The sequence below is a fragment of the Anabrus simplex genome, chromosome 13, assembly GCF_040414725.1.
Source record: "Anabrus simplex isolate iqAnaSimp1 chromosome 13, ASM4041472v1, whole genome shotgun sequence".
Taxonomy (NCBI): Eukaryota; Metazoa; Arthropoda; class Insecta; order Orthoptera; family Tettigoniidae; genus Anabrus; species Anabrus simplex.
The window spans coordinates 79405006-79432697 of record NC_090277.1 but is presented as its reverse complement, the minus strand read 5'-3'; the positions used below and the strand labels follow the sequence as shown (position 1 = coordinate 79432697).

At 38.8% G+C, this 27692-nt stretch overlaps 1 protein-coding gene across 4 annotated transcripts in view; it reads left to right on the top strand.

Moving 5' to 3' along the window:
• The first annotated feature begins 2317 nt into the window (after positions 1-2317).
• Positions 2318-27692, top strand: part of Vang (Strabismus domain-containing protein Vang) — a 43604-nt gene continuing 18229 nt past the window's right edge. Inside the window, exons 1-6 of one of the 4 annotated variants that reach the window (XM_067157584.2) lie at positions 2318-2622; positions 12258-12483; positions 14276-14393; positions 18613-19215; positions 22248-22457; positions 23732-23927. In XM_067157584.2, the coding sequence (XP_067013685.1) occupies positions 12371-12483; positions 14276-14393; positions 18613-19215; positions 22248-22457; positions 23732-23927 (1240 nt within the window). In that variant the 5' untranslated portion in view covers positions 2318-2622; positions 12258-12370. Of the gene's footprint in view, positions 2623-3983; positions 4064-12257; positions 12484-14275; positions 14394-18612; positions 19216-22247; positions 22458-23731; positions 23928-27692 lie in introns of those variants that run through there. The other 3 variants (XR_010861465.2, XM_067157583.2, XM_067157582.2) reach the window with 3 other exon arrangements.

Sequence of the window (27692 nt, the reverse complement as noted above, 5' to 3'; positions counted from 1 at the left end):
GTCGATTTTCTGGTAATCTTGTGAGGTGTCCAAAGAATTTCATTCGTCTTTTCTTAATGTCAATTTCAATGTTTGAAACTTTTTCTGTTGTTTTGATTGATTGTAGCCTGTAACCATCTTGGGTATATCTTGCTCCTAGGATTTTCCTGATGATCTTCCTCTCTTGCTTTTTTATTTCTTCTAATTCTTGTTTACTGTTAAGTGACAATGTTTCACTTGCGTAAAGGACTGTTGGTTTTATGACTGTGTTGTAATGCCGAATTTTTGTCTGTCTTGACATGCATTTTTTGTTGTAGATGTCTTGAACTAACCCTAATGCCTTCTTGACTTTTTGGAGACGGTTTTGCTGTGAGATCTTCTCAAGGCCTGTCGGTTCGATGAATTCTCCGAGGTATTTAAAGTACGAGACCCGGTCGATTTTACCGTATTTTGTTCTCAGGCTCGTGATATCTGTCTTTGAACAGAAGAATTTAGTTTTCTCAAATGAAATCTGTAGTCCCACTTTTTCTGCAGATTCCTTAAGTATCTCAAGCTGCTTGATGGCAGTCTCCTCATCCTCTGTTAAAATCGCCAGATCATTATTATTATTATTATTATTATTATTATTATTATTATTATTATTATTATTATTATTACTGGTACTATTAAATAAAAATGTTGAAATTTGCAGCAGTCGTACCCATCGTTCACTGGTTAATTAGCTTCCTCGGGAGATCAGTGGCGTTGTCCGACCCATGATCACGGCTTTGATTCCAATCAACAAAAGAGAACACTAAACCTGAAAGACTGTATTTCATTTTAGGAGATCTACCAATAAAAAGAAAACCATATTGCAGCCCTTGCAGTGACTTCCTACAAGGATGTAGAATGAAACGGGAGTGAAATACCAGCACTCTGTTTTCTATGTAATTAGGTCAGAAGTATGAGGTGAGGAAGTATATGCATGGTTGATAGTTAGCAGTGGCGATCTGATGAACCGAGCCTAGCGCACCTCTTCTCCCCGGTCACCGCTCCTATGTGATATACAGCAGCAAGCCATGACGCGTGAGTCAAGGGAAAGGGACGAGAGTCTGCGCTGCAATATCAGTTTCCGATGCCTTGCTCTCAGAAATATGTGCAACGTTTTTTCTCACTGCTTTGAAGTTTTTAAAATGGAACAATGTGTAAGATGCTTACATTATAATGTGCTTTAGACTCCCATCATTCTCAACTGAGGTTTGGGCTTCACTGATAGCCTTGATTGCCCTCAGTATATGCCACTGCAACCCATTGAATTGACTTTCACTTGTTTATTATCAGTTTCTCTTTATCCCTGCTTGGATGTATTACCACAAGGTGAAGGAGGCAACATTCCAAAGTACAGCGGCAACGGGATAGTAATAATATACGGCAGTGAAATCATGAATATTTCATTTTTTTTTTACAATTTGCTTTATGTCGCACTGACACAGATAGGTCTTACAGTGACGATGGGACAGGAAAGGGCTAGGAGTGGGAACGATGCGGCTGTGGCCTGGTGTAAAAATGGGAAACCACGGAGAACTATCTTAAGAGGTGCCGTCAGTGGGTTTGGAACCCACTATCTCCCGAATACTGGATTCTGTAGTTGTCATTAATATTTCATCCTGGGGTGTGATAAGCGAGCTTCTCATCAAAGAGACCGCGGTTGGGATTTCGCTGAAGCAACGTTCTTGTGCTTCGGATTTCATGAAAATAACTTGAAGTACCATTGCTATATATGATCCCGATATCATCAGTCATGTAAAACTTCAAGATTCGTTTAATCCTCATTACCACTGCAAGCTTCATTATGTTGTGATAATACCATAAGGTACCGATAGCAATGTTGTTGTTGTTTAATTTTTAATAATTAATAATATAAGTGAAGCCGCTGTCGGTGTCATAAGTCAAAATTCGGTTCACCTAAGCAAGGCGTAGAAGAAAAGTAACGGCAGGTAGGAAATACCGCCGCCACGCACAGGGGTAGGCTAGCTTTTTATAGGTCTTTGCCTCTTTGGCCCCGAAGATAATCTTACGAGGCTGTTAAATGAAATCAACTCTGTTAGCTTACATTGAAGAATGACGCAATGTCCTTAACAAGTACACATTTATTGCTTTTATTTACAACACCGTACTGTCTTACTGTCTTGCTGGGAACACATATTCTCGTACCGTCGTAATTCTCTTTGGATTGGATGAGGCGGGTGAGGGTCAATGGCCATATCTTTTGACGGTGTAGCGTGTAGTGAACGCGCTCTGTAGTTGTAAATTTCCGCGGAAGGCTTTCATGTTGCCGTCAAATGATAGATTTGTGTCTTGTGTGAATTTGTTTACATAACGGAGAGTGGTGTTTAAAGTGAATGAACTTCAATAAATACATGTGTAGCTGAAAGATGAAGTGATAAAATCGATATAGCATGTGTTATGAAGTTTTAACAGCGTAAACCGAGCGTGCGCGGCAGATATATCAACAGTTACTTTGGGCCCGTTTGGGCTATTATATCCGTAATCGGTCCAATTTACCGAGAAAATGGTATGCGCTTTGTCATGTAGGATTGTAATTACCTGTATCAGCGTAGATTATTGGCGTTAGTACTCAGCAATGACATATAGCTGTTTAAGGTAAGATATTCCCTAAGTATATTTATCTGCATGACGTGTATGTTCTCTTGAAATATTCATGTGTCGTTTCCATTTCTGGACATTTCTTAGCTTCTATAATGAAATGTAAGCCGTCGTATTTATAGAGATGAGTTTTCTACTGTAGTGGCCAATGAGCTGGATTTTTATGAAAGAGCTTCTATTTCAGGGCAAGATTGATAGTTCATTCGATTTTTAAATGTCAAGAGACACTTTGGATTCTTCTCTTACATTAGCTTTATTTCTTTGAAGTCTGATGTGAGAAATGGTCAGTAATTCGTCTATAAGCGATTGCAGCTTCCATTAAATGTAATAAACTTGTCAGTTTCGCTTTTCGTCATAATAGTCTCGTAGTATGATCAAGAAAATCAGTACGTCTATACTTAACCTGAAAATTCATCAACTCGGTGAATCGGATCAGCTCACAATAAGTGCTTTATTTTTAGTAAGGGATGGGAACAGTTGTAGGGACCTGTTTTCGTATTGTTTCGGTAAATACTCAATTTTGATGAACAAGCTTGTCTCAAATATCTTTTATACTTGCGTGACATAGGTGATTGTAGTACTGTGCCCATTTCAGCCTTAAATTAGACTTGTTGGGGTTCCCTTTCCAGTATTTTAAGACTCTATGTAGGTTGTATAGTCTTTAATTTTGTACAGGCATGTATTTCTGAAAGTTTCCTCATTGTCTACCATGGAACATAAACATCATATGGTTAATGAAATTAAATAAATCAGTACCCTATGGTATTCATTCTTGGAAAACTTCAGAGTGAAGACTTCATTAGTTATATTTACATAATGTTTACTCCATTGTGAGGTCCAGAGACATTTATTGCATGACTTTGGCTGGAAAAATATGTAGCTATCGTACAGCTATAGGTATAGCCTAAAATATATTTGTCATAAGACAAGGATGATTTGCCACAGACCTAATACACTGATCCACTCTGGGGCTGCAGGTGTTGCTAACAGAAAATCAGACTAGTTTCTTTGCCCTTGTCTTGCATTTGGACTGAGGACTGTTCCTAATTAAATAGGAGCTGAGGGCTGCTTTTTATGCTCCAGAGAAAATGTAGCCTACACTGAGTCAGGTGAACATACTTAACTTGATCGTACTTATTTCTAGCCTCATCTCAACACCAGTTTCATTCCTGTTCCACTTCTTGCAAAAATGTCAAAAGATATTCATATATTGGACTTACAAGCAGTAAACATTTTAGACATTTGGTTTCACATAGAAACTTATCTCAATGAGCACATATTGTTTAATGATGTTATAATTTTACTAAATTTAAAACATTCCAGCTCAGATCTTCTGATCAGCATAGAAAAGGAAAGAAAAATGAAAAAATGTATGGCACATACAGTGAATATAGAGAACAACAAACATTCAAACTAAACAACAGGACTGACAGAAAATGTAAGTTTTAGAATACAAGTAGTTTGGCTATACCACACCGCTGCCCAAAGAATCATTGGATTGATTTCATAAATAGCTATCCATTAATAAGATATATGCTGATATTTTATTATCTGATCATTTAGGAAATTTCATAAATGGCAGTTTAATATTTTTATTTTATCATTACTCCAGCCCTGTTGACAAGACTTTCACACCCGCGGAACGACTGTCGTTTGTTTACACGCTCGTGGCCTTCTCGGGAAGGATGTTGTCAAGCGGTGCTCAGTGCTGCTAACCTCTGTACTTAGGAACTGATAGTTAGGATACGACCTAGATAAGACCATTGGTCTGGAGTGGTTCTTGCTTGGATCTGGGCATCACCTGTGATGATAGGGACAAGCAAAGGGGGTCTGGGGGCATAAGGCCCCAGGTTAGAAGCTGCAAAGCATCCCTAGCCCTGTTAAATTTCCTTGCGCTTTTATTGTGCTGGGGTTGGTAACCGATTATGATTAACATTATTGACGGGAACGAGATCACGTGCCAGTTTACATTGGCCAATAGGAATGGAAGTAGCTACTTCAGAAATGAAAATGGCATGTAATACTCTTCATTAGGTTTAAAAGTAAATGTACTTCTTGGGGTGGACATTGCAATGAACACATCTCTGCTCTGAGATGCACTCCAAGTAAGATTTCATTCATTTCCACTTACTTATAACATTAGAAATGTCTTGTCAACAGGGCTGGAGTAATACCAGTAATTTAAACTGGAACTGACAGATCTGCCACTTTTGTAGCTAAGTGTTTAAGACCACTGCACAATCGGATTTGAACCATCCCGAGACCTGAGATTCCACAACAGCTAATCCAATTGTGCTGTTATCCTTGCATTTCCTCCATGCTTTTGATGTTTATATTGTGTTAAGAAAACCTTTTATCTCTTGACAGGAATTGACTTAGGGCCAGTTTATACCGAGCCACTGGTTGTAGCCTACTTCCTCTTAAAACAACTGCTGCTGTTCATGATAGCAAAACATATTCTTGATGTGAATTTCATGGATATAGTTTTGTACTTGTCCTGTCAGTGATGAATCTGAACAGCTAAAATTTTCTTATTCTCTTTGTCACCAAGATCCAGAGGGTAGTATATTGGCACTACTCCTTAATTAGAAGACCTTATGCTCCAAACAACTTAACTTCTAAATTGACAGTTCATAAATAACACGGTGACAAAACGCCTTACCTATGCTGCCAATGGTCTACTGGTAGGGGAATTGCTGATGGGACTGGGAACATTTTCTGATATGGACAATTTTCCCGTTCATAAAGGCAGGTTTTACTATATATGCAAATAAGCCCATTAGTACTACGCAAAGTACTTAAGAGGCATGCATTTGCCTTCCTGTGTGTCCATATTATTTCTTTCATTCTTTTACTGTGGGCTCCCTTTCTGTTTTCAGACCAAGTTGTTCCAGTCTTTTTCTTTGGTCTTTTTTATTATTATTATTATTATTATTATTATTCATTTGCCCTTCTAAGCAGCATGTAGAACCATTAGTTATTATTGGTCTTCTTGTTCTCATCTTCTCAAAACTTCATCATCATGGTATGAACTTGTTCTTCTTTATGACCACGTGATTTTGAGTTACATATTTCTTGGTGCCGGTTCCTTGGGTGTGAAGTTATGCGATTTGATTTACTGACCATATATAATCCTTGTAGTTGCCAGAGGGTCAATTTCGACTTCTGCAAGATCCTTTTGGGTGGCTACTAGTCAGGTTTGTTGGGTTCCATTGATGAAGATATTCTTGGGCAATTGCTAGTCGTCCATTCATGATATATATCCATAGAATTTCATAAGTCTTTCCTTTGCAACTGAAGTAAATTGTACAGTCAGTGAATTAAGTTCTTCTGAGGTATGGTGCAACCAGAAACCATTTTGGACCTTGACGCACGTGTGATAAAACTGATATAACTTGAAAACAATATTCCTTCACCCATGGGTAAATAAGACAAGTATTGAGCTTGAATTATTATTATTATTATTATTATTATTATTATTATTATTATTATTATTATTATTATTATTATTATTATTTTACAATTATGATTTTTATTATCATTATGACTTGTAATGTATAGCTACGAAGGGTTTACTTCAATTTAGTATTATTATTATTATTATTATTTACATAGTCGAATGATAACATTGTTTGTGAGGTTATGTCATGAAACATGTGCTGTACATATATAAGTTTAGTTAATGTAAGAACCTGTAATTAATTTATTCTTACCTGTACATATGATCTGTAATCCACTACGGTATTGTGAAACACACTGTAACATCCAAAATGGTACTAGATAAACGAGAACTATGGAGAATATTCTGTACATTATATCTATGTATTAAGCACTCTAGAATTTACGAGGAGGGATTTTGTAACTTATCTTTCTAGAAGCCTGGCCAGGCACCTATTTAAGGAGGTGGTCTTGATGGTAGAGACGAGTTACTGTCTAGTTGGAGTTATGGTTTAACAGGCGTTGTACTTGTGACCACATGTTGTGGATGACATGCTTGTAAGCAGTCAGTTGTTGTAAGGTTGCGATCTCCATGTGGCATGTGCTTAGTGATAGGCATTTGTTAAAGATGGTGGTGTGTGGATGTTTTCGTAGTGAAGTATTTTGTTTGCAATGGCAGTGATTAAGGTTATGTGTATTTAATTTGTAAATAATTGTGAATAAATCCGTGTACACAAGTTGACAGCATTTTGTGTGCATCATTGTGGAAACTTCAACTTCGGTCTGAATATTTTTCATAGTATCTGCTGTCTCAGTTTCTAAGATGTGGATGTCTGTCATGTGTAGTAATTCTGGGAGAACAAGTAGGTGGTAGTGATGGAGTTTAACTTGGTGGAAAGTGATTCCTTGTTGTAGATATTCCAGGTGATTGTGTAGGCTTCACATAATTTTTCTGGCCACTCATTTGCAGTGTTTCCGATAATTTTGCCCTAGTAGTTGAAGTGATTCACTCGTATGATATTACCATGTTCGGTCACAAGTGATCCAAGGTTAGGTTTCTTGGAGTCCATGTATACTTGAGGACAAAACATGATGGTCTCAGTTCCTGGAAGCCAGCAGTCACACACCCTGCTGAGTTAATGAGTTCTAAGTGATCCTTGCTTGGTCTTGGAGAGGTTGCCAAACCACTTTCTTTCATACTCTATTCAGTTTTTACCCTTCCTTCGTGTCAAGTGCAGTAGACTATTTGGCAACTCTCGCTACAGTAGACATAGTAAATCCTATAAGCCGTTGATAAGATACCGGGCTGCCGCCGGAGAGTAGTGGTGTCAAGCGAGGTCATCATGTTTTGTCCCCGCGTATACTGTGTTTGCTCATAAGAAATTTTGTGGCCAATTTGATGGCAAATTTGTGAAGCTTCTTGAAGGCATGTCTGGCTTGCTCCGGAGTCCAAGTAATTTTGCTAGATTGTCAGCGAAGGCGAATCATTTTAGGTTGATCCGTTTACCTTTTGTTACCATATTTTCGTAGGATTTTGTTCTCCCATGTTTTAACTTATATACTACCAGTATAGTTATTCATCATCCATTTCCCTTGTGCGGCTCCAGCTGGGTTGAATGTTTTTTCGCACCTTTCCATCTTTCTCTATCCAACCACCATCATTTCTTCTTAACTATGTTCCAATCCTGGTTTCTTCTATTTATACTATTTTTGATCATTTTCAACCACCTCAACCTGAGTCTCCCTCTTGCCCTTCGTCCTCTGAGTCTCCATCATCTGCTCTGGCATCCTTCCCTCTTCGACCCTCTTAACATGTCCAAACCATCTAAGTTTATCCCTCTCCATTCTGTTGTAAAGCTATTCCACTTTGATTGCCTTCCTGGCATCCTCATTTCTTACTCTGTCTGTTCTTGTCTTTCCCATCATTTCATTTCATTGGACTGGATTTTATTCTGTCTTTTTTGTTAGTATCTAGGTCTCTGCTGCATATGGAAATATTAACAGTAGTACATCTGGGAAGAAAACAAAATCCTGGAGATTGGAGAAAAGGAATCACCATCCCTTTGTTAAAAAAGATCAACTGATGGCAATGTGGAATCTTTAGGGGCATAACGTTGTCACACACTCTGAAGGTGTTTGAAAAGATCATTGAAATGAGAATTACGAAGATAGTGGAACCTTTGCTTGAGGAAGAACAACATGGATTCAGAAAAGATGTATATACTGAGGATCTCATTTTTGCTGTAAGAATGCTTACAAAAAAGTACTTGGAATGTGGAAAGGATCTTGTAATTACATTTTTGGACATTGAAAAGACCTACGACTGTGTCCCTCAGAACAAGATCTTGGAATGCCTGGAAGACCTCAAGGTGCCGAAGTACCTGACTGACAAAGTAAAAATACTATACCAGAATTGCTCCAGCTGTGTTCAGAGAGGCAGTGGAAGATCAAACTGGTTTGAGACAAAGAGAGGTGTCCAACAAGGAAGTGCCTTATCACCACTCTTATTCATAACGGTAATGGACAAGACTATCAGAAGCTGAAGTACAGAAAAAACTGACCAAGTGGAACAGTGTATTCAATAAATTTGAGATGAAGATAGGTAAAACAAAGGCTGTAGAAATGAACATCAAAAGGAAATGAAGGAACCTCTTTACTCTGGGACTGCAAAATACCACAAAAAAAGCCAAAACAACCCTTTGCCACACCTACTTCATACCAATTCTCACATATGGTTTAGAGGCATTTACTCTACTAAACAGTGACTACAGCAGAATTCAGGCAACAGAAATGAGATTCATTGAAATGAAATGGCGTATGGCTTTTAGTGCCGAGATGTGTCCGAGGACTTTGGCTCACCAGGTGCAGGTCTTTTGATTTGACTCCCGTAGGCGACCTGCGCATAATGAGAATGAAATGATGATGAAGACGACACATAAACCCAGTCCCCATGCCAAGGGAATTAACCAATTATGGTTAAAATTCCCGACCCTGCCGGGAATTGAACCGAAGACCCCTGTGACTAAAGGCCAGCACGCTAACCATTTAGCCATGGAGCTGGACATGAGAAGGACAAAATTAGAAATGAAGTGAATAGAAAAGTAATAAGGAAGCATGGACTTCAATGGTATGGGCACATTATGAGAATGAAGACCGAGAGACCTGCCAGAAAATACTTTGACCTTACTGTTCAAGGAAATGCTGGATAGACACAGTGAAATCAGATGTGGAAGAGAGGGGACTCAAATGGGAAGATGTCCTGGAACAGAAGATTTATGCACTTAAGAAAATGGGGTTGGAAAATGATATTCATGAATGCATCTTGTTAACCAGGTCTCTACACTTCATTGGTACTTCCTTCCTCCACACCAGGTGCCTCACACTCTTGGTAGAATGCTTTTTCCTGTCGAATCCTGTTACTGATCTCCATGTTCAGCCCTGTATTCTGCATCTTTTCACTTCGATAATATTCGAAGCTCTCCACAATTTCAAGGTTTTGACCCCTTTTTAAAAAAAAATAGTTCCTTTCCATTCCCTTCCTCCTCTATTTAACACCATTGTCTTACTCTTTTTTACTCTGATTTTCATTCCATAATTTCCAATAATTTCACTCACAGTGTTGCCCTTGTACTTCCTCTCTGTTTACTCCCCACACCACAATGCAGGGATAGCAAACCTTTACCAGCTAGTGTATTAATTAACCTTTTAAGTGCTGAGTTACCAGTTGACTGTTTTGGTACCTCAGTGCTGAGTTTTTTTCGTTCATATGTAAAATTTTGTTGTAGAAGCCTCAATTTTTAACTTATCAGTGGGGTGATTGGCTTAAAATGTTTATAAATGTTGGTTGTTTATAAATCTAAATGCAAATGGAAAATCCTACACTTATGTTCAATATTATTTTGAGAGAAAACAAAATTACACTTGTGTGCCCATGCGTACATTATCTTTATACAAAATAGAGAGTCCAAAATAATAATATTTCCTAAAATCTGTAGGCAAGTAATACATATAACTTCTTAGAAGTATATAAGTTGATATTTTAAAATACTTTCTAAACCTGCAATGTGGTGATAGTTAAATGTTTTCTACTGGTTGTTTGTGATGCCGATTTGTTCAACTATCTGCACCAACTCCATTGGCACAAAAGTTTTTAAAAAATCAATGATTTTCGGGTTGTCATCAAACACTACTTGGCCCTCAGAGCCTGGCACAGTTACTTAAAAGTCTGATGAAGAAAAGTAATCCGTCCGTCACGAAAATAGTGATAAAATAGCTTTTGTACTCACCGTGCTTTTCTTCCTTCCTTTAGAAGGAGGCTCTGTTTCTCTCTCACATACAATATTTTCGGCATTCACTCTATCACTCTCGCTTTCAAAGTCACTTAACAATTCGTTAAAATCATCTCCATCATCATTTTCCGCTATGGTTAATAACTGAAAGATTCTGTGATCAGAAATAACCTTGCTGCAAGAGCAATTCGATTGTTGTTCCGCCATGTTTGTTTACATCGCAGATGAACTCCACAGACATCTATAAAAAGCTCTGTTACTTCCCGAAGCTATAATCTCTGATCAATTAGTTCTACATAATGCCCAACAAATGGCAGAACATGTCAGAGATCAAATTGGCACTCGAAAGTGAACTGGGAAACTCAATAAAATTAAAATTCTCGCGCACCGTCCATAGACGGGCATAGCAGTGCTGGACTGGCCGCGTCAGCTCGTCTATAGACGGGTTACGATCGTGCTTATTATTTTTTACTACCTACTGTGCCACCGGTTATTTTCCTAAGAAATCATCATGAAACCTTTCATTTGACTGAATGTTACATGGTTTTAATTTGCAAACCAAAAATAAGGTATATTTTTCGTTTAACCTAATAAAAATTGTAAAAAAAATACGGCCTCAGAATTAATTGTCCGCCTCTGTGCTGTAGTGGTTAGCCACCCCCGGAAGCCCGGTTTCGATTCCCAGGAGGTCAACTGAGTAGAAGGGGGTTTGATTCCCACCTCAGCCACCCCGGAAGTAGTTTTCCATGGTTTCCCATTTCTCCAGGCAAATACCGGGATGGTACTTCACTTAAGGCCATGGCTGCTTTCTTCTCTCTTCTCATCCTCCACAAGTCTCCTGTTCAGCATAAAAGGTGAGGCAGCGTGGGAGAGGCAATGGACCTCCTCCCCGGTTGTATACCCCGACCCAATGACTCACGGTCCAGGACACTGCCCTTGAGGTGGTAGAGGTGGGATCCCTTGCCGAGTCCAAGGGAACAACCAACCATGGAGGGTAAACGGATTAAGAAAAAAATGAATTGATAGATACTTCTTTATTAAAGCGTAATGTTAAAGTATGCTATATTGCTGTATTTTGTACCTATTTATTACATGTTAAAACATTCACATTTATGTTAGTATGTGTCTGATGTGTTTGTGTTTGCGTGTCACCTATTGGCATGTGTGTCATAGGTTCGCCATCCCTGCCACAATATCAGCAAACACTATTTACCTTCAGCTTTCTGTTCCCATATTTTACCTGTTGTCGCCTTCACAATGTCATTCATAACCATTATAAATAAGTGTTGACAGCACACTTCCTTGTTGTAGTCTACTGTAGTTTCATTCCATTGTGTCATTATTATTATTATTATTATTATTATTATTATTATTATTATTATTATTATTATTATTATTATTATTGGACAGTTGGTTGTCTTCTTTCAATGTTATATCTTGAGTTTAGATGTGTTATTCCTTGTAAAATATGTGTGATACAAGGAACAGGATTTTATTGGTATCTCAAGTGTTTCCTGTCAGTTTTATTCCATTTCTGTCTAATAAAAAAATTCTAGAAACTTTCTGATTTGCTTCATATATCATTGTTGCACATATGAACACCACTGTGTGACATTGTTGTCGGAAAAATACTGACCTACAGTTAAAATATATAATCAAAGAACGCGAATTCTGTGATGTGACTTGTACAGTAATGAACATTAAATTCTTGGCAGAATCTTACTGGCCAAACTTCTAAGGTGAAATATTTCACATGATGGTTTTCACATGCTCAAGCATCTGTGTATTTACTGATAATGAGTGTTTCCATTCTTATATTCTTTATCTTTTTGTCATTTTCCTTTTTTTTTAATTGTACGGAATAACCTCTATTATATATTTTTATGATGCTGTCCCTAATTTCAGCTATAAGCACTGATCTATCAGTGGTTCCTGTTCTCTGGAAAGTGGTTACTCAAAGAGGGGTGCCTGATGGTGGCGGGTGGCCGCGTGGGGAGGGACCACACACGGCGAGAGGGATGGAGACGGAGTCCGTGAAGTCTGCCCTGAGCGAACAAAGCTCCAGGTCGCGGCGGTCACGGAGCCATACACACAGGAACAACCATAGACTCCATCCGAATCGTAGCACAAGGTATGGGCCTTATCATGTAAAACATACAAAATATCATTCATTTCTAAAAGAGAAACTTATATATTTGAGAAAAAATTGAGAAAATGTCTCTCAGGAAGGTTCTGGTATCCGTTTCTTCACAAGAGTAGGTTGTTTTACTAGTGCTTACATTCAAATTAGCTCTCTCGGAAGCCTTCTTTGCCTTTCAGTAAATCAGTAAAGTTTTTGTTGATTTTAAATACTTGTCTACTTAGTAACAAGGTCTAAAAATGGCCACTCTGCAGGTGTTCATTTTTATTGTGTTTGCTATCACTTATGGGGTTTGAAACAGTGTCATTTTCAAGATAAAACAGTAATAATTAGCAGTAATGTATATTTCTTATCCTTTATTTCCATCCATACATTTAAATATGCTTAAAGCTGCTTTCTGTCCAATTGAATATCAAAGTCTGAGATTTTGCATAATCAGTATTCCTCTAGCACAAAATGTTTGTCCAGCCCTCGTCCTGTTTCTCTACGGGTTCGGGTATGAGGTGAGGTGAACCTGTTGTGATGGGTTTTTATGACTGGTTGCCCTTCCTGGCGACAACCTCATCAGAGGAGTTAATGAGATGAAATGAATGACGTGATATATGATAGTAGGAAGGGAGAGGGTAAATCCAGGTGCCGGCACATAGCCTACTCCTGTCAAATAGCACCAAGGGGTCTGCTCAAGGCTTACCGTCCCCATCTCATCGATGAATCACCATCAACAGCTTCATATACCCTCACTCCATATGAGCACTGTGGAGAGGTTTGGAATTTAATCCAGGCTTTTGGCACGCAATCTAGTGATTAGAAATTGTATACCACCACCTGTACTAACCCTGCTGGTCACCATTCTGATGGTGAAAATTATTTCGACCAACGGGACTCGAACTGGCTAACCATGGTGTTAGACCAACGCCTTAATGATAATGGCCACCAGGTGGGCTAGCACCAATAATTCTTATAAATGTAATGTGAAAAGTTTGGATGATTGTACTTCTAAAGACTTGAATTACAGTGTCATCTGTTAATGAGCGTGAGTCTTAAAATAATTGCAAAATAATGTACAGCATAACTGTCTTCAGCAAAATCGTAAGAGACAGTTAAAAATTTCTACTAAAGACAGTTTCTGCTTAATGAATTGTACTGGAAAATAGTATACATTCCGTATTCATTTGCACTAGATACTGAAAACATGTGGAATATTATCAGTATACATGAAATTGTTATTTATTACTGTTACAGCTCTAGACTTTACATTCTCCAGCAGTCAGTCAGTTTTCTCAATTGATTGGTTAACTTCTCACAATAACTTTTGCCTCAGAAATTCCACCAAACTTACTCAACTCATTCTGCTGTAGGGCAAATTCCTGTAGCTGCTTTAAAATCTAATGGCATTTGATAAAGTGGTGAATTCCTAAGAAAATTGACAAGCTAGTTGCTGAGTATAGAGTACCATTATGGAAAGTGTATTGTCCAGTCGGTCGAAGGAATGTTCTGCATACAGTACTTGCCCTTGCATCACAGACCATCTAGATTGTGTAGGATGGTTAAAATATTATAAATGATCCACTTGGAGGATTGGAAATTTTCTGTATAAAGGCATATTTTGCTTCTGTTTCCACGTTTGACAGTTTCTGCTTAATCGTTGGTGGTTAGCTTTACATTATACGCCCAAGTCAAGGGACTGGGAATTTTCCATTAAAGCTACATTTCTGCTTAGAGAGGGGGCCCATTTAAGACTTGTTTTACTGTGTTTTGAGATATGTACGGATTTTGCTTGCAGGAGTAATAGAAGTCATAGGAAAGCGGATGACCCCATGGCACCTTTCCAAACATCTGTAACTTTGAGTGATGAAAATCGAGATGGGCAAGAAGTCATCGAAGTCCAGATTCTCCCTCAGGTAAACAAATCAACTTGCATATTGCTTGTATAGAGCATAGTTGGCTGTACATTATTAACATGAAGTAACAAACTGTACATGCTGAAACATGGTATTAATAATTACTTATTTAAACATATTGGGCTCGATTGCAGAGACGGTATTTAGACGATGTTTATGGTTAAACAACGTCTAAGTATGGCTGCCACATTGCAAAGATGTTATTTATCACTTAGACACTGTCTAAAACTGATGTTCAACCGGCCATATTCAAACACTGTCGAGGAAACTGTTTAACCTCAAATTTCAGGAGTGAATCGCAATTAGAGGTTATGTACCATGAAACATATGACACAAGGGACAGTCCGGTAACTGTCAACTTGACTGCAGTTCTTGACAACCGATATATTTTATTATATTTGAGATAATTTCCCTGGAATTATAGGTCACTTCGACTACATCTATATCAAAATAACTTGTCCCGATCGTCAAAGGGCTGTCACGTACATTATACGGGAGAGATTCAGTTATTACATTTAATGCCAAGTAAGCACGCGTAATAGTGACACTAAAAAAGCAGGTTGTGTGTGTGTGTGTGTGTGTGTGTGTGTGTGTGTGTGTGTGTGTGTGTGTGTGTGTGTGTGTGTGTGTGTGTGTGTGTGTGTGTGTGTGTGTGTGTGTGTGTGTGTGTGAGGGTTTTTTTTTCCCCCAGATAATCATCGCGCTAGTTCAGTTCATTTTTTTGGAAACTATGATATCGGAAAAGGCAAGGACTGAGAAGGAAGACCTGGGGCCATAATAACCCCACTATTTGCCTGATGTAAAAATGGGGAAACTACGGAAAACAGTCTTCAGGGCTGCCGATGTTGCGTTTCGAATGTATGATCTCTAGAATGCAAGCTACATTTATATGGCCCATACATCTCATTCTGTTACACAGTAATATAGTTTCATCTTCGCTTCCCAGAGGCTATTTCGATTACACTCACCATAACAGCACTATTATGAAAGCTACACTTCCTCGTGCGGTGGCGTCTCTCTTTAATGTCGATAATATTCATTTCCATCGGAAGCGGTATCTTATCTATGGGCAAGCCGTACTCGTGCTTAGCCATATTTGAGTAATGTGCAGGAAGATGACAGCTGACTAACATTGGTGTACTCGCCGATGAATTTCATTGGTTGCAACAAGCAAAGAGTTGCATGGAAGATATATCTGTTTCCATTTTCGAACCAATATTGAAACTTTAAATGACGTCTGGTTAAACACCGGTTAAACATTGTTTAGGCAAAGGAAGGTCGTGATCGACTAGGTTGTCTAGGTAGACGTTGCATAAGGCTTAAAACTAGTCATCGTTTTTGCAATCGGCCCATTATGTATTTGTTTTAAGCATTATGTACAGAGTTGTATTTTTAAGAATAACTGGTAGTATTATAGAGTAAACGAAAAATGGTTGGAATATAATTGTCCTAAATTGTCATATATGTTATGCATTTTTAAGATGTTATAAGGGGACAATCATTTAGTAATTACATGATTACTCTTTTGTTGACCCCTCAAGTTCCCGAGATTCTGAGGCAAAATGTGTGTGGACGTATAGCTGCGAGTAGCTTGTCATGACGTACTGGCATCCTGGTTCTGTGGCCCTTCACAGTTTAATCGTTTTTGCGTTGTTGTTGTTGTTGTTGTTGTTGTTGTTGTTGTTGCTCATGACTTTGTCTGTACATTCTCCTGTGATGCTGTAACATACAGACACAAATTAACCCTCCAGCAGGCGTGCTGGGGTATAAAGTACACCGCTGCTAATTTTTTCAACTTGGCAACACTGTAGCTTTTCTAAGATTGGTTGCTCGTCTGCTGTTCCTCCAGTGTGACCTTAGTTGTTGAATGTGATAGTTTGTAGTCTCCGTGAGTGCACAAAATGGCTGTATTTTAGCTTCAATTCGGAACATGTCACAGGTGGGCTACAATGTACCCCGTGCGCCCGATAGAGTATTTCGACTACATTGTTTACAAATATTTTCAAGCGCGTCACCATTTAAAACACAAAATTTATTATTATTTCTCTCTTTACAATATATTTCCCGTTTATTTATGATATTGGCGCCTGAGGAAATAGCCAAATTACTTCACGAACAGCCAGAGGAAGACAACTAGGACAGCACAAAATCAGGTGAGGAATATGAAGTGATCATGAAACTGAATATGAGGAAGGTCTCACTTCAGAGGACGGATTTGTCTCGGAAGTGAAAATGAACGTTACGAATACTTTATTGGAAAAGACAAAATCACCAGGTGGAGGAAAACTGATTTTTCAAAGGCATGCAAAACTAAAACCAAAAACGGTGTCAAAGTATTTCCTGGTCCTAAACTTAATGCAAGAGGAATCAAAGATAAAATATCTTCCTTCCATAAAATAGTTGACAGAGATATCGTAGATGACACCGTGACTCGTACGAACATGTACATTAAAACTTGTGCAGAGCCTATGTATTAGAAGATTCTTGTGTAATTGGATCAAATTTCTGAAAAGTTTTCAAGCATGCAAATAACATTTATTGTTGCATTATCACTTGCTACAGTGTATAATATGCTAACATTTGTAATAATAAGAGATGTGGATAATTAAAATTGGATGGAAATGAGATATTTACTATTATTATCTGTTGTTGTAGTGTGGGGTATAAAGTACACCAGGCGCCTGGTCATGTATCATTTTTAGGCACGCCTGCTTTAGGGTTAAATGAAACCCGACATGGGCTACTGTTTGTCCTGTCCAATATAAAAAACAAGTGTTAAGTTATTGTTCGAAAAGTACAGATAAATAGACACATATACGTATATCATACTTGTCAACTTTCCCAATTTGGGTGGGAGACTCCTGGTTTTCGGCAGTTCTTCCAGCCTCCCGATTATTCTATTATTTCTCCCGATTTTTTGTTATTTATTGGTGAACTTCAACATGAATATCGCGACGTGTTTATTGATTGTCAATCTCTTTCTCGCTTGCTATGTTCGTGTTCGTTCACATCAGTCTAGTCAATTGTAGAGACGAGTCGCTAGATTTGGAGTCATTTTTAGTAATTTAGTGACAGAATTTCAAAGCGACTAGTGACTTTTGAAATTTTAGTTGGAGACAGTTCTCGCAAATTTTACTTGATAAAAGTAGCATTGCGCTAAGCATTATCGCGCGGGCGCGTGATGAAATGTATTGATCTATGGATTTGCTAAGTAATGGTGTATGTATAAGTGCATGATTGATTCACTGGTGTGGGACACACGTCCATTTTATTTTCGGAAGGCTTCTAAGAGACAGATCATCTCACTCGTACTTCCTGTGAGGGAATAGAGATGTGTAATTTTTAGCCTTGTAGCCTCGTATACCACCAGTCTGGTTTTGAGACAATAAGTATTATATACCATAGTAGGCTACTCCTGTATTGCACAAGACATGTAGAATAAGCAGTTTTTACCAATTGTGTTTCCTGATTTTTCCTGATTTTCATATCAAAATCTCCCGATTTTTGGTTTTGTAAAGTTGACAGGTATGGTATCTAAACAGGTTGGTCAGAAACAACGTAAACTTTTTATATGAGCATTAGAGGGTTGGTCATACTGTTCAATAATTTTAAAGAAATCATTCAATATCTCGTGCAATTGTCATTTTATCAGCTGTTGGAGTTGGCCAATCAGATCGCTTCATGGGCGAATTCAAGTGGGCTTTGCGCAGCACTGTTGCTGAATCTGCACACGACTTTAGAAAAGCTTGAGAGCCCTGACAAGAAATCAGCATCAAATTCAAACATCTTTTGGTTTCACCACAGCTCGGAGGTCTCTATTCAAACCCTTCCCCTGGCGAAGTTTTATTCTTCAACTAGTGCTTTCATGTCTGTCCTAAGCCACGTACAGATTTAGCAATACAGCCTCGCAAAGGGATCTGATTGGCTAATTCCAACAGCTGATAAAATGACAACGGTGAGAGATACAGAATTATTTCTTTCAAATTATTTATCAGCATGACCAACCCTCTAACGGTGATATACACGCTTCATGTTGTTTCCGACCACCCTGTGGAGAAGAATATACTGAGATGATTTTGAAAGTAGTTTTGATCTGGACATGTCCATGAGGGTATGGCGGCCTCGGCTTGCACTGACTGTTCATTCAGAAAGAAAGAACATAATATAAACCAAAAGTAGCTTTGAGTTGGAGAAATAACATATTAATTGTTTGTTTTAGGATGACAACTGGGGTGAGAACACGACAGCAGTCACTGGGAACACATCTGAGCAGTCGGACGTCGAGGAGATTGGTGCTGGCACATGGCCGGGAGAACCTGATACAGGACTCACGTTCATGTGCCACAGATATCTGGGCTCCACTCTTACAGGAGTGTTATCTGTGGCAGCCTTCCTGAGTCCCCTTGCTATGGTAGTTCTACCCAAATTGGGTTTCTTCCCCGCACTAACCCCAGGATCTCAGGTGCTGGCGTGCGGGGCCGAGTGTAAAGGACTTCTAGTGTCTTTGGCCTTCAAGCTGGTGCTGCTGGCGGCTGGAGCTTGGGCCATATTCCTGCGTCGACCACGAGCGACTATGCCACGCATTTTCCTGTTTCGAGCTGCTGTTCTGGTCCTTGTGTTGGTGTGTACGTTCGCATACTGGCTGTTCTACGTAGTGCAAGTGACGGAAGGTGCCTTGGCCTCGACCTCCGGTGGAGAGGCGGTGCAGTATCGGGGTTTGGTGGCTTATGCTTCCAGTCTTACAGATACTCTGCTTTTCATTCATTACCTGGCTGTTGTTCTAGTGGAAGTGAGACATCTGCAGCCAATGTACTATATTAAGGTAAGACTTTGGAAGAATTTGTTATACAAATAAATTTTGCAGCTGCTATAATTAATATGGCTAAGATTTTTATGAGTAGGGACGCTGACTTTGTAAGAAATAAATTTACAAGAGGGTCCACCTTTCACAATACAATATATCAAGTAAATAATATTACATCAGTCTGGGGACTAGTTTCAGCAGCCACTTCTAATATTGCACTTCAATACAGAACAAAAATGACATTTATAGCTAATAATAATGACTTCGCAAGGCGTTTATTTGCGAAATCTGCCAAAATTGAATCAGTTGATATATTTCTGGTGATTAAGTGATTATGGAATCAACATAACACCAAATTATTTATTTTACATGAAATCACATAATAAGACTCTATTGGAAGGCTATGAACAAAATTTTAACAAAACCAGTTTGTTAGAGTTTTCAAAGTTAGGCTACTCTGACTTGCAGTCATCGACTATTGATTACGTGCTGTTAGACTGTTCTCGATTATCCGGTAGGACTTTTTTTCCTCCCTTGTTGCTTTATGCTGCCTTGTTGTTTATGGTACTATTCTCCTCTTTTACACTGATATCATCATCCTGGGACGAGGGGTTCAGAGTTGTGGTCCTGGTGAGATACAGTTGCAGATTGTGCTCTCTCTCCTTAATATGGGCTAGATCAGGTTTGTTACTTTCATTTTTTTGGTCATTGTCTCATCCTTGGCTTTGACAGTTTAAAAGTGACTGGAGTATGAGCGATACTAATAACACCATTCCTTATCCAGCCAGTCTTTATGATGAATGGTGTGAAAGTTTTGTTCAGAAAGTTCGTTTTTGAATACTTTTCAATGGGCTCGGCAAACTATTACGTAACAACACCTTCTGGTTTGGTGAGGAAAGTATCGGGAAATTAAATTATATCTCGCTCCTCATTTCCCTAGTATGCTTCTTCAGCAACACCTAGGCTACTTATGGTAGCTGATGGTAGGTCCGTCTAGGTTCCAATCAGCTATGGGCTGAGGACTCAACATACATACATTCTGTGCTAAGAGGGTTAATTTCTTTTTTAAGCAATGAATCTTCCTTTTCTTTATGTTCTCGGTATGCTCTTTTTTCTCTCTCTCTTTTTGCTTTGCAGTACATTATTTCTATAATTATTATCATTTGAGACTTGTTATAAATTTACGATTTTACTAAAGGGTTTACAACTACAGTATTTTGATCTTTTACAAGAATATTATCTGACCAAAATGTAATTTGTGTGACATTTTCATTGTGTTCTTGTTTCCTTGCCCTTATTAAAACTTACTAACCACGAACCTACTACGCTGGCGTAGCAGGGAGAGAGGTGATACTCCCAGGTGGCGGATAGAGGGCTCCTAACGGGCTTGCCGGTGGACTTGAGGGAAATTTAATACCTCTCGCGGACCAAACACACTACCCCCTGCGGGTGGGGGATGCACATGTAGAGTACAACCGCGGTATCCCGTGCCTGTCGTAAGAGGCGACTAAAAGGGGCCCAAGGGGTTCTCAACTTGGGAGTGTGGATTGGCGACCACGGGGCCCTTAGCTGAGTCTTGGCATTGCTTCCACTTACTTGTGCCAGGCTCCTCACTTTCGTCTATCCTGTCCGACCTCCCTTGGTCAACTCTTGTTCTTTTCCAACCTTGCCAGTATTAGAGCATTCGAGGCCTAGGGAGTCTTTCACTTTCACGCCCTTCTTGGCCCTTGCCTTTCTTCGTCCGTTACTTCATTTTTCGAAGTGACGGATCCCTTCCTTCTTTTTTCTCTCTCTCTCTACTCCCTGTGGGTGGGGGACGTAGACAAAAAATACACCCACGGTATCCCCTGCCTGTCGTGAGAGGCGACTAAAAGGGGCGACCAAGGGATGATTTTCTTAGAACCATGAAACTACTTTTGATTTTTACCATCACGTGGGGAACACCATGAGTCGCCTTTACTTGCGAGTTGTACCCCTATATTACATACGAAATAGGTTTGTGTTTAGTAGCAACAGGGAGGTGAATCAGTATGGGTTTTCGAGTACCCGTGAGTCGTACCCATGTAAGCAACACCGCAGGTCTGGGCGTTGCCTGTGAGTTGTACCACTATATGAGCGACACCGTGGGTCTGCGTTGCCTGTGATTAGTACCCACTATGTGAGGAACACCACTGCATAGTACGAGTCCCTGTGGTTAGTACACCTAGGTGAGGAACCTCATCGGTTTGCGTTGGCTATAAGTGGCGCCATTGTGTGAGAAACACCATAGGTCTGCGTTAACCTGTACGAAGTACAATACTTGTGAGTAGTACCATCTTGTGTGGAACACCATGAGTTCGCTACTTTTGATTAGTACCCCAACATGACAAATACCATGGTTCTACTTTACTCACGGCATGCACCATTCTGAGGACCGAGCTCGATAGCTGCAGTCGCTTAAGTGCGGCCAGTATCCATTATTCGGGAGACAGTAGGTTCGAACCCCACTGTCGGCAGCCCTGAAGATGGTTTTCTGTGGTTTCCAATTTTCACACCAGGCAAATGCTGGGGCTGTACCTTAATTAAGGCCACGGCCGCTTCCTTCCCACTCCTAGCCCTTCCCTGTCCCATCGTCGCCATAAGACCTATCTGTGTCGGTGCGACGTAAAGCAACTAGCAAAAAAAAAAACCATTCTGAGGGGCCCTAGACCTGGATTTTGGACCACTTTAGACATCAAGTATCCTTGATTCAGGGTTGTGCTTTATAAGTAGTCCCTTGGTCAGTAATACTATTATTTATTATCTTTTTTAAGTCGAATCCACTGTTTTTGTTTGCTTGTTTCTTGTTTTTTTGTCGGTTTTTTTTGGGTTCATGTCCATCCATTCATTCTTCATGACATTTTTTAAAACTTCGGTCAGTGGATGATTTTGAACTTTTTGTTGTTATTTCATTTCCTACCATTAGGGGCCGATGACCTTGATGGTAGGCTCCTTTAAACAACAAGCATCATCATCATCATCATCATCATCATCAAAACTTACTAATATCTCTGTTAATCTGTCTTTCACAGGTTGTTCGCAGTCCGGATGGAGAGAGTAGGGCGTATGCTATTGGCCAGCTCAGTATACAGCGGGCTGCTGTCTGGGTGCTCGAGCGCTACTACACAGAGTTCCCTATATACAATCCGTATTTAGAACGTATTCCTGTCTCCAAGTCTCGCAAAGGTGGATCCAGCTTCAAGTTCTATGATGTTGACGGCATGAACAACACTTCACTGCAGGTTTGTCTACTATTTGTAACGGCCTGACACATGTTTGGTAGCTATGTGTTTTTGTACTGTAGTCTCTTTTCTATCAAGGTTACTGTAAACAAAGGAGACTGTAATTGGTGGTGTTATTTACCGGCTTATATACTTCGCGTTATACACTACCTAATGAAAACTATCCGAACACCCTTCTGTATCTTTCTAAAATAATTTTTATTTTTTGAGTCCACCTTTTCAATACATTATGGTTTTTTTATTGATTTACATGAATATTTTTATATTATTGTTGTCATGTCATAAGCGGGGCATGTTTTGCCTATTTTTAGGCATCTTCAGCCACTGTTCCTACTACCCAAGATCAAAATAACCAGGATTCCGGATATTGCTTTAGTAATAAAATACTTAAAATGCTTAAGCTGGCATTAATTGTTTTGACTGAAATAATTGTGTGTCTATTCTGTGTTCTTTAGAAACATCTGGCTGATGTGGATAGTTATGACTAGTGAATTGTGTTAACAAGTACCATACATACAAACATTTAGCTTGTATACAATTGCTCTGTCTAAAAAGAGAATGAGTTTACAATTATTATACATTTGTTAAAAGCATAATGATATGCTTTAAAAAACTTGTGATGACATTCGGTTGGTTTAGGTTATATTAGTCTCTAATATCCAATGTGTATGCTCTCACTGGAATCTTCATCAGACACTGAATCTGCATGTAAATGTTGAAATACTTTGTCGTCACATAGGGCACGTAGCTATGGGCAATGATTGTACAGCGATTCTCAGCGCGTAAGAATATCATGTATAGACGAAGTTTCCATGGCTACAAAGACCGTACAATTAAAAAAAATACATTGACACTAAAATCTATGATCCCTCTACTCCATGACAGGATTGAAATTAGTTAAAATTATAGCCAACAGATAGCACAGGAAGCTACAAACTATGCCTGTGTCTAAAAACTGAGATCTCCGGGGTCCATCAACAACCACTCACCACTCCAGAGATCTCTGGGGCCGGTCATCAATGTGTTAACTTATTTGTACACTTTCATTCAAATTAATTTGATCTTTATAAAGTGGATCCCAAATTATTGCTGAATATTCTAATTTGCATTTTTCTAAATATAAATATAAGAAGTTTGGAGAGTATTTCATCTCTCAGAATGTGGATCAGTATTAAACGGAGAACAATTAAAGCAATAAGCATGTCTTATTACTTGTCTTACTGTATTTGATAAATCTTTCAATGTGATCAATGTGGACTTTTTAACTTTTCAAGCAGAGTCAATCGAGGGCTATGTTGGCTGCTCATGCTCGTCGTCGTGACTCCAGCCACAACGAGCGCTTCTACGAGGAACATGATTACGAGCGGCGTGTCAAGAAACGCAGAGCACGGCTGGTCACTGCGGCCGAGGAAGCCTTCACGCACATCAAGAGGCTCCACGGTGACCAAGGTATCTCCTGCACTGCTGCAGGTTGGTGTGAAACAGCAAATATCCATTCCCTTTTCTTTGTCACTAATATCATCAGACCCTTTATTTCTTCTCCAGAAGCACATTATTTTACACATTACTGTCTTTGTGTTGATATTTTTTCTGCAGATCAGAGAAAAATAAGTTCTTGTTGCTCTTTCAAACAAAAATTGTTTGCAACCTATGCAGTTGAGAAGAGAGGGAGGGAGGGAGGGAATAATTGAAGATTACTCCACCCCTTTATCGTTCTGCTTTTTGTTGATTGGATTGTATCTCAACTTGATTTTTGTTGTTAAATTGGATGTAATACTTTTCATTGTCGACTTAGTTAATATAACCCTTCAGTTTTTCAGTCTTTTTGACCCAGGATACAAATTTATGAAAATACTATAACATACGTGTAAAAGAAAACAGTTTAATAACAAAATTGCATTGACTGCTGCTGCGCATCAGGAAAAAAAATGCAGCGTTTGTAATAATGCTGAAAGATTTTAATTAAATGTCATTGATAGAAGGTAGCCTCTTATGTTAGACTGCTATACGGCTTAGTTTAATGGTGCTGATTGCTGTTTTAACTTGATAAGTTCTACGGTCATCCAGACTGACTTGACTTAGCAATTCTGTCAGTACTTGTTTTGTGTGGAGACGATACTATCATTCTTGTTCATTTTTAAGCGCTTAATTGATCTCTGAGATGTTCTGTCATCTTTTGGGCAATCTTTTCCATGCAGAAAATTATTGCTCCGTACTTCCTGCCACAATATTTTCGTCACATTCATAGCAGAGAGTACTCTTTCAATGCTCTATTGAACAAAGGTGTTCTTCACTGAACTTTGTCAATCAATAAATCATTGTCAGTATCCACATCTTATGCTGATTGCCCCAACACAGGTGGTAGCAATTTTGCCATTTTATATAACACGTGTTTCCATCTGCCGGGGCACACTGCAGCTGACTATTGCTGAGTGAGGTTTCATTTTGTTATCAAAAGTCAGTAGTAAAAACAAGACACATAATGAAAATGCCATGAAAGACCAGACACATTACGAAGAAGAAAATACAGCAAAAACAAGGCTACGTGTGTTGTGTGTGTTCTAATGTCTGGGCATTTGAATACGAATCCATTGATGATGAAGATGGTAGTTTCCGTTCTTCATGTAGTTGTGAGCAACATCTTTGTTCAAGGAGTTGGTTACTGTTTACCTTGGAAGCGAAAATCATTACACAAGTGAATATGTTTTTGTGTCCAGTGTGTCGGCTGCCTGTTATGTGTTGTATAATATGTGATGATGAGAGATTGAAATACATTGTCAGTGCAGGGCCTACTCCTGTCAAATAGCTCCAAGTCTCTACATCCTCATCGGACTGATGAATCTCCCTCATCAGTGTCGTGCCCTCATTTCATGTGAACGTGGTAGGAAGGTTTGAAATTGAACCCAGTCTTTTGGCATGACCCCCACTGTCAGCAGCCTATCTGTGTCACTGTGATCTAAAGCCAATTTTAAACAAAATTTGGCGTGATATCTAGTGTTTAAAAAATTGGTTACCACAACAGTTTCTATCCTGCTGGCCAACGTTCTGATGGTGTGAAATTTTTTCCACCTTAGCACATGAACGGATTAACCAGTGTTAGACCATAAAGGCTTGATGCCTTAATGATCATGGCTACTGGGCGTGCTAAAAGCAAGACATATTATCTGTTATAATTTTGCATATATCGCTTCCTTTTTTTTTTTTTTTTTTTTCTCAGTATAATATGCTTTGAAATAAGGAACAGGGCTACATCAGTCTTCACAGATATAGGATTCCCTATTTGTCTTCTTTCCCTTTGCACTGGAAGAGGAATTTGTCAAAGGATCATCCTAGGAGTGAAGTTATATGCTAATTTGTGGTTACTTTAGTAACAAAGTGCACAGAATAAATTTATATATTCAGGTTATGAGGTTTAGTTATTGCGTACTGTAAACTTATCTGGTTGTTATTTTTTCGTACATTTTAAAACCTGAGATATTGCAGGTTTTTAAGTACAATGGTTACATCGTTTCAAAAAATAAATTGTGTTTTCTGTATCATAATTATAAATGTATTCCGGTGCTTCTGTCGTTTAAGAATTCTATGACAGTGATTGGTCTATTGTGTTTTTCTCTGGAGATGTAAATAAAGAGGTCATGTTTACTAAATGTGTCTAATCAAGCATCATTGGTGTGCTACTAACAGATTATTAACACAAATTCATAATGGATCTTCGCTTGTCTCAAATACTGACCTGTAATCCTATATCTTGCTTTGCCTGTGCTTCTTAAGAATGGTTTACAGTGGAACCTGTGATACATTGTTTCTGGCGAGGGGAAAATGAAACGCTAGTTGAGCACATGAATATAAACAACTCCTATGATCGTCGAAGCTAAGACCAATATTGAACAAGACATGGACATCCTCGTATTAGCAAACAAGGGCCCTTTACTCAACATAATGGAAAATTACTACATACACCTAGACCAATACTTTAATGCCAGTCACAATCTCAATGAAATCTCAGAGAAACCCAACATACTCTTCGATCTATTTATCACTTTCCTCAGAAACAATAATGCAGCCAACCTAAACTCAATCCTAAATTTAATCAAAGGTACTTTTCCAAGACAGTTACACTTTCTCCCGCACCCTTCAGCCCCACCTTAAGCCCTCTTCCTAAGCCATATTTCATTTCAATACAAGAACTTACTGATTTCCATGATTATAATTTTTACAACACCCCATTTATACTTTATTCTTTGTTAAAAACCTCTTAGTATGTATATTCCTTGTATTATTAACTATTACCATAACATCTCACTTCACTTGTTATTCTTTAAAATAACATTTTCTTAGGATTTCGCCACAAATGATCTTTGCTCCAATACGGCTGATGATGACCCCTAGATGGGTCGAAACTAGTACCGTGTAATTTGTAATTTTGTGAATATATTGTAGTATTGAAAAGGTGGAAACGTTTACGTTGTTATTATTATTACTTATATATGATTTTGTGTAAGCGAACTGTGTGGAATTTGAATAGTGTACAGTTGTGTATGGATTCCAATTAAGATTTCATTCATCTCTTATCATTTCTATCTGATTATACAGGGTGGTCGGAGACAGCATGAACTGCGTATATCAGCGTTAAAGGGTTGGTTATACTGATGTATAATTTGAAAAGAATAATTCGATATCTTTCATGCCATTATAATTTTATCAGCTGCTGAAGTTAGCCAATCAGATTGTTCTGCGGGCGAATTGAAATGGGCTTGAAAGCACCAATCGAAGGAAAAACTTCACTAGGAGAGGGATCTGAACACGGACCTCCGAGCTGTACCAAGCACGCTACTGTGACACTGGCTGAAACCCACGGTGTGTTTGTGGCTGATTTCTCAGCGCGGCTCTGAAGGCGGTCTTAAGTCACGTGCAGATTTCGCAACACCGTCCCGCATAGCTCATTTGAATAAAATATTTGTGTTGATCTTGACGTGAATGAGAACTTGGCACCTCTGAACCTACTTTTGAACGAGTTGAGCTTTTCAAGTTCCTAGGAGTTATGATTAGCGAACAGAATCAAAGAGAAGTGGAAATCAGTGTTAGAATACAGAATGCTAACAAGGTGTACTACTCTCTACAGCTTCTATTGGGATCAAAATGTTTGACGAGAAATACAAAACTGATAATATACAACATTGTCATCAGGCCAGTTCTAACTTATGGTTCAGAATCATGAAGTTTAACAAAAAGAGA